The sequence below is a fragment of the Carlito syrichta genome, unplaced genomic scaffold (genome assembly GCF_000164805.1).
Source record: "Carlito syrichta isolate Samal-C Ts95f unplaced genomic scaffold, Tarsius_syrichta-2.0.1 Scaffold308154, whole genome shotgun sequence".
Lineage (NCBI taxonomy): Eukaryota > Metazoa > Chordata > Mammalia > Primates > Tarsiidae > Carlito > Carlito syrichta.
In genome coordinates, this window is record NW_007252250.1 from 307,460 (window position 1) to 315,690 (window position 8,231).

The 8,231-nt window shown below is 52.2% G+C and overlaps 1 protein-coding gene across 1 annotated transcript in view; it reads left to right on the forward strand.

The window, feature by feature from the left end:
• The first annotated feature begins 4,346 nt into the window (after window positions 1-4,346).
• Window positions 4,347-8,231, forward strand: part of LOC103267511 (serine/threonine-protein kinase BRSK1) — a 16,541-nt gene continuing 12,656 nt past the window's right edge. Inside the window, 3 exon segments of the mRNA XM_021716082.1 lie at window positions 4,347-4,473; window positions 4,557-4,590; window positions 4,667-4,735. Coding sequence (XP_021571757.1) covers window positions 4,427-4,473; window positions 4,557-4,590; window positions 4,667-4,735 — 150 coding nt within the window. The 5' untranslated portion in view covers window positions 4,347-4,426.

Below are 8,231 nucleotides of genomic sequence, written 5' to 3' on the forward strand. Positions count from 1 at the left end.
ACCCAGACTGGAGTGCAGTGGCCGCTCCCGGCCACCGCAGCCTCGACCTGCTGGGCTCCGGCGAAACTTCCGCCTCAGCCTTCCAAGTAGCCGGAATTACAGGCATGCGCTACCAAGCCCAGCTGATTTTTTGATTTTTTTATTGTAGAGATGAGGTCTCACTGCCCAGGCGGGTCTCGAACCCACGGGTTCAGGCAATCTACTCACCTCAGCCTCCCAAAGACGCGGGATTACAGGTGAGCCATCGAGTCTGGCTTTTTTTTTTCCCCCCCTAATCAAGGTCTCACTCTGTTGCCCAGAATGAAGTGTAGTGGCATGATCACAGCTCACTGCAGCCTCAAACTTCTAGGCTCAGCCGATCCTCTCACCTCAGCCACCTGAGTAGCTGGGACATGCCACCACACATGGCTAATTTTTTTAACTTTTTTCTTTTTTTAGACATGAGGTCTTGCTCTGTTTCCCAGGTCAAGGCAGGAGGAACACTTGAGTCCAGGAGTTCGAGACCAGCCTGAGAAACATAGCAAGACCCTGTCTCTACAAAAGAAAAAAAATTAATTACTTCTTTTAAAAAAATTATTTACTTCCACTGAGTTGTTTTTAGCCCCTAAAACAAGGTATGAAATATACTGCATTTCATCTTTTGGCCTCCTTAATAGGCACACCTCCCCTCCGGGATGTGTTTTGGAGAGGGGGTAAGGATCAGGGCAGAGGGCTTCGACTTGGACCTGGGGTAAATCTCGGGGACTAGAAGCAGCCTGTTTAAAGTAACCTCCCTACTGGCGAGATGTCAAAACCCTGTCACTGAAACCCTGACCTCAGCAGGGCACAGTGGCTCATACCTGTCATCCTGGCACTTTGGGAGGTAGAGGCAAGAGGATTGCCTGAGCCCAGGGGCTCGAGGCCAGACTGGGACACTTGGCAAGACCTTCTCTCTACAATAAACCAAAAACTTACCCCGACACGGTGGTGCACACCTGTAGTTCCAGTTACTTGGAAGGCTGAGGTGAAAGGATCACCTGAGCTCAGCAGGTCGAGGCTATGGTGGCCATGAGCATGCCACTACACTCCAGCCTGGGCGACAGAGTGAGACTGACTCAAAAAAAAAAATAGCCAGTATTGCCGGGCATGGTGACTCATGCTTGTAATCCCAGCACTTTGGGAGGCAGAGGTGAGAGGATTGCCTGAACCCAAGGGGTTCGAGACCAGCCTGGGCAACTTGGCAAGACCTCATCTCTACAATCAATCAAAAACTTAGCCGGGCATGGTGGTGCGTGCCTGTGCTTCCAGCTCCTTGAAAGGCTGAGGCGGAAGGATCGCCTGAGTTCAGCCGGTCGAGGTTGCGGTGACCATGAGCAGCGTGCCACTGTACTCAGCCTGGGCAACAGAGTGTCGAGACTGACTCAAAAAAAAAACAGAATGAAAGAAAGAATGAAACCTTGACCTCTAGGGGGCGATATTCAACACCTTTTGCTACTAGTCTGACCCAGTTACTAGCCACTGGGAATAGAAATCGAAATCCTATAGTCCCCATCCCCAGACCCTGGAAACTTGAGTTTGGTCCAACTGTAGGGCGGCCCCAAGGGAAGGACCAGTGACTGGCTTGGGGTGGCAGGTTTTTGTTTTGTGTGTTGTGTGTGTTTGTGTAGTATGTTGTTTTTCTTTATTTTTAATTTTTATTTTATTTTTCGAGTTGGAGTCTCACTCTTGTCACCCGAGCTGGAGTGCAGTGGCACGCTCATGGCCACCACAGCCTCGATCTACTGGGCTCAGGCGATCCTTCCACCTCAGCCTTCCAAGTAGCTGGAATTACAGATGCGTGTCACCACGCTTGGCTAATTTTTTAATTTATTGTAGAGACACGGTCTTGCCAAGTTTCCCAGGCTGGTCTCGAACCTCTGGGCTTAGGCAATCCTCTCGCCTCAGCCTCCCAAAGTGCTGGGATTATAGGCTGAGCCACAGTGCCCAGCCTTTTTTTTTCTTTCTGAGTCGGAATCTCACTCTGTCGCTCAGACTGTAGCGCAGTGGCACGATCACAGCCTCACCACAGCTTCGACCTCCTGGGCTCCGGTGTTCCTCCTGCCTCAACCTCCCAAGTAGTTGGGACCACAGGCCTGCGCCACATGCCCAGCTAACTTTTTGAATTTTCATAAATATGAAGTCTCACTATGTTGTCCAGGCTGCTCTCAAATTTCTGGGCTCAAGCAATCCTCCTGCCTCAGCCTCTCAAAGTGCTGGGATGACATGCATGAGCCACCGTGCCTGGCCAGCAGTATTTTTTTTTTTTTTTTTGAGTCAGAGTCTCATTCTGTCACCCAGGTTAGAGTGCACTAGCATGCTCACAGCCATGGCAGCCTCGACTTGCTGGGTACAGATGATCTTTCCACCTCATAGCTGGAACTACAAGCGCGCACCACCACACCCAGCTAATTTTTCTTGATTTATTGTAGAGATGAGGTCTCACCAAGGTGCCCAAACTGGTCTCAAACTCCTGAGCTCAGGCAATCTTCTCGCCTCAGCCTCCCAAAGTGCTGGGATTACAGGCATGAGCTACTGCGCCCAGCTACTTTTTTTATTATTCATTATGGAAATATTTTGATATTTTGCTAGCCAGCTCAATATCAGCCTTGCTTCAAAATATCTCACTCTGTACATATTCAGATACTTGTGGGTGAATTGATACGATGTCTGGGATCTCCTATGAAGTAATTCTGGGGGAGGAAGTATGCAGCGACCTAGATGAGATTGACCCTGAGTTAATAATGGGTGAAGCTAGGAGACGGGTACATGGGGCTACCCTATCCTGTTCTCTCCACTTTGGGGCCTGTCCGTGATTGTCTGTCATACAATGTTTCCAAAGCCAGGCATGGTGGTACATGTCTATAGTCCCAGCTACTCGGAAGGCTGAAGCAGGAGGATCATTTGAGCCCAGGAGTTGGAGACTGCAGTGAGCTTTGATCATGCCACTGCACTGCAGCCTCAACAGAGCGAGAACTTGTTTCTCTTTTTATTTTTTCTGAGTTGGGATCTCACTCTGTTACCCAGGCTGGAGTGCAGTGGTATGATCATGGCTCACCACAGCCTTGAACTCCTGGGCCCAAGTGATCTTCCCACCTCAGCCTCCCAAGTAGCTGGGACTACAGGGGAACACTACCATGCCTAGCTCATGTTCTAATTTTTTTGTAGAAGCTAGGTCTTGCTATGTTGCCCAGGCTGGTCTCGAACTCCTGGCCTCAGGCGATCCTCCTGCCTTTGCCTCCCAATGTGTTGGAGCCAAGACCCTGTCTCTTAAAAAAAAAAAAAGAACGAAATTAGAGCTGGGTATAGTGGCTTGTGCCCTATAATCACAGCACTTTGGGAGACTGAGGTGGGGAGGATTGCTTTAGGTGTTTGAGATTAGCCTGGGCAACATAGCAAGACCCAATTGGGTCTTATTTATTGGGTCTCTACCAATAAATAAATAAATAGGCTGGATGTGGTGGGACATGCCTGTAGTCCCAGCTACTCGGGAGGTTGAGGCAGAAGGATTGCCTGAGACCGTGAGGTGGAGGCTGTGTTGAGCTATGATCATGCCACCGCACTCTAGCCTTGGTGACAGAGTGAGACCCTGTCTCTTAAAAAAAAAAAGTTAGCCGGGCTCGGTGGCTCAGCCTGTAATCCTGCGCCTTTGGGAGGCTGAGGTGAGTGGATTGCCTGAGCCCACGGGTTCAAGACCCGCCTGCGCAACTTGGCGAGACCTCATCTCTACAATAAATCAAAAATTAGCTGGGTGTGGTAGCGTGCGCCTGTAGTTTCAGCTACTTGGAAGGCTGAGGCGGAAGGATCGCCAGAGCCCAGCAGGTCGAGGCTGCGGTGGCCGGGAGCGGCCACTGCACTCTAGTCTTGGTGACAGAGTGAGACTCCAACTCAAAAAAAAATTAAGCTGGACTTGGTGGCTCAGCCTGCCATCCCAGCACTTTGGGAGACCAAGGTGAGTGGATTGCCTGAACCCGCGGGTTCAAGACCAGCCCAGGCAACTTGGCGAGAGTTCGTCTCTACAATAAATAAAAATTCGCCGGGCGTGGTAGCACATGCCTGTAGTTCCAACTACTTGGAAGGCTGAGAGAGGAAGGATCGCCGGAGCCCGGCTGGTTGACACTGGGGTGGCCGTGAGTGGGCCACTGCACCCCAGCCTGCGTGACAGAGGGAGATTCCAACTAAAAAAAAAAAATTAGGCCAAAATAAATTAGTGATCATAAACGGTCTCTTGCTCCCTCCAAAACGCCAAAAAGCATCCAGAAGAGTTCCACTCTGAGAGGTAGGGCGGAGCCTGGGCCTCCCGTGAGGAGAGTAGAGGCCTGAGCCCCCTACCTGCCTCAGCCACAGAGACCTCAAGCCTGAGAACCTGCTCCTGGATGAGAAAAACAACATCCGCATTGCAGACTTCGGCATGGCGTCCCTGCAGGTGGGGGACAGCCTCCTGGAGACCAGCTGTGGGTGAGTGGGGTCCTGGCCTCCGGGGTGCCTGGGCAGGAGATGAGAAGCCAGCTGCAGGCTCACACTCTCCCCCCCTCTCTCAGGTCCCCCCACTATGCGTGCCCAGAGGTGATCAAGGTGAGTGAGGGCGGGTGGGGGGAGGCAGGGAGGCCGCAGCCAGGAGAGACGAAGTCACCGCTCTCCTCCCTTCCAGGGGGAGAAGTACGATGGCCGTCGGGCAGACATGTGGAGCTGTGGCGTCATCCTCTTCGCCCTGCTCGTGGTAAGGCGCCCTCGCCTCCCCCCAGTTTCTGGAACCGTCTCACTTGGGGGAGCACAGAGCACTACGTCATGTGCTCCCCTCAAATATTGAACCGGTGCTGGGAAACGTATTGCATGAACCCACGGCCTGAGGACCCAGAGCACCCCATTCTGTGCTGGGGCGAACCTGTCAGTCACAGAACTGTGGGGACAGCCTGTGGGGGTCCCCAGGAAGGTAGAGGCCACCGTAGAGCAGCGTTGGGACGGTGACTGTATGTCAGCCAATCCTGAGATATCATGGTATCGTCATGCCGAGTGTAGCCAGTCTGGGGGCTGTCAGCCCAGCTCCTGCCATAGGGTCTTTGCACCTGCTCCTCTCTCTGCCTGGAACCCGCCTCCTCCCTCCCAGCCCTTCTGCTCAACTGGGCAATCTCTAGGCTGCTTGAAGCTCACGCCTCAATTGCCCACACCCCAGGAAGCTTTCCAGGGCCTGCTTTGCCCCTGCCTTCCATGAGGTCTGATCCCCCACGGAGGGCTCTCATGGAGGGCTCTCTTCTTCCTGGCAACTGTCGGAGTGGCCACTGTGAGTTTTGTTGTGTAATTCCTTGCATGGGATCTCTTGTCCTCCCTGGATCAAAGCTCCCTGAGGTCAGGACCTCTGTGTCTGGGTTCCGTGTTTGTGTTTTGTTTTGTTTCCACCTTAGTTTATTATAAAGATGTGGGGTACAAATCAGAATTAGGTACATAGGTAGTCTATGTGTTTGTATGGTTTTGTGTCTTTGTTGGTTTTTTGAGTCAGAGTCTCACTCTGTCTCCCAGGCTGGAGTGCAGTGACACGCTCCCGGCCACCGCAGCCTCGACCTGCTGGGCTCAGGCGAGCCTTCCGCCTCAGCCTTCCAAGTAGCTGGAACTACAGGTGTGCACCACCACACCTGGCTAATTTTTTTTGTTTATTGTAGACATGAAGTCTTACCAAGTTGCCCAGGCTGGTCTCAAACTCCTGGGCTCAGGCAATCCTCTCGCCTCAGCCTCCCGAAGCACTGAGATGACAGGCATGAGCCACCACATCCGGCTTGTTTGCTTTATGTCACTCTGTCGGCTCACTTCTGCAACCCCAGGCCCGGCACATTGGGGCTCCCAGTAAATACGTGTAGCAAGAACAAATAAGCAGTTGACACCAGTTCTGAGCATGCAATGTCATGTCACTCCCTCAGCAGTCCCAGAGAGAGGCGTGACTGGCCCATGGCTCATGAGGGCAGGCCTGGGGGTCAGTCCTCGGTCTTGCAGCCACTAGGCTACATGACAGACACTGAGGGGAGTAAGGCCAACCCAGTGCTGCCTTCCTAGGGCTCACAGCCCCCGGGGGGAGCCCCTGAGGTGTACTGGAGGCCTGCTGAGAACATTTCAGACCTCAGTCAGCCCTTCTTCACTTGGTGGTTAACAGCTGAGTTCAAATTCCTGCTGCCAGCTGGGCGCAGGGACGCATGCCTGTCATCCCAGCACTTTGGGAGGCTGAGGCGGAAGGATTGCTTGAACCCAGGAGTTCAAGACCAGTACCTGGGGAACAGTGAGACCTCATCTCTAAAACAGAAAAAAAAATGTTTTAAAATCTCTGCTGCCTGACCTTGAGCAAGCAGATCACTTTTCCTCAGTTTATTCGCCTGCACAATGGGAGTAATGATGGTCCCCACAGTTGTGAGGCAAGGTAAAGCCTTGGAGCAGTGCTCGGTAATTACCTCAACCTTCTGGGCTCAGGCAATCCTCCTGCCTCAGTCTCCCGAGTAACTGGGACTACAAGTCTGCATCACCCATCCCTGGATAATTTTCTCTTCTTTCTTTCTTTCTTTTTTTTTTGAGTCAGAGCCTCACTCCATTGCCCAGGCTGGAGTGCAGTGGCACACTCAAGGCCACACCAGCCTTGACCTGATGGGCTCCGGCAATCCTTCCGCCTCAGCCTCCCAAGTAACCGGAACTACAGGCACATGCTACCACACCCGGCTAATTTTTTTTTTTTGAGTTGGAGTCTCACTGTCGCTCAGACTGGAGTGCAGTGGCCGCTCCCGGCCACCACAGCCTCAACCTGCTGGGCTCTGGCGATCCTTCCGCCTCAGCCTTCCAAGTAGCTGGAACTACAGGCGCGCACTGCCACGCCCAGCTAATTTATTATTTATTGTAGAGATGAGGTCTCGCCAAGTTGCCCAGGCGGGTCGCGAACCCGCGGGTTCAGGCAATCCACTCACCTCAGCCTCCCAAAGGCGCGGAATTACAGGCTGAGCCTCCGAGCCCGGCTTAATTTTTTATTTATTGTAGAGATGAGGCCTCACCAAGTTGCCTGGGCTGGACTCAAACCCAGGGGCTCAGGCAATCCACTCTCCTCGGCCTCCCAAAGTGCTGGGATTACAGGCTGAGCCACCAAGCCCAGCCTTTTTTTTTTTTTTTTTAAGAGATGAAGTTTTGCTATGTTGCCCAGGCTAGTCTCAAACTTCTGGGCTCAAGCAGTCTTCCCGCCCTGGCCTCCCAAAGTGCTGAGACAACAGACGTAGGCCACTGTGCCCAGCCATTCATTATTATTATTAGTTTATGATTATTACAGTCACCCCTCAGTATTCACAGATTCTGTGTTTGCAAAAATGCCTACTTGATATATTTCTGCAACCCCAAATCAATACTCAAGGTGCCTTCACGGTCACTGGCAGACATGCGTAGAGCAGAGACTGGAGTCATCCCCACAAGGCACCGGTTCCCATGGGGGGGCATAGGTGCCCACTCAAAGCCAAGTCTCAGACACGGCGACCCCACCTTCTGGCTGCACTTCTCATCCTGTGAACAGGCATCTTTCGCACGTGCTTAATGTCATGGTTTTCACATGTGTGTGTTTTTTGTTGGTGATTTTGCTGTTCACAATGGCCCCCAACCATAGTGCTATCTGGTTCAATGTCAATGAAACAGCAGTTAGGAAGGGTGTCTTTAAACAGAAACATGAAAAGCAAGATTATGAGAAGACTGGTCGACTACAGTGTTGTGACAAGACAGTCAAAGGGACCTCCCAGCCAGGCACGGTGGCTCAGGCCTGTCATCCCAACACTTTGGGAGGCTGAGGCGAGAGAACTGCTTCAGCCCAGGAGTTCGAAACCAGCCTGGGCAACTTGGCAAGACCTCGTCTCTACAGTAAATTTAAAAATTAGCCAGGTGTGGTGGTGGGTGCCTGTAGTTCCAGCTACTCGGGAGGCTGAGGCGGAAGCATCACCTAAGCCTAGCAGGTCAAGGCTTTGGTGACTGAGCATGCCACTGCACTTCAGCCTGGACGACAGAGTGGGATTCCAACTGAAAAAAAAAAAAAGGAACCTCCCAGCAGTTCCTCCTGGAGCAGTGATCCGTTCCCCCTCTCGTTTAGAGCTTGCAGTAACTTTACAGGACTGGACTCCCAAGAGTATTGAGAATCAACTTTGCTGTTGTTGTAATTTTTTTTTTTTTTTGAGTTGAAGTCTCACTCTGTCGCCCAGACTGGAGTGCAGTGG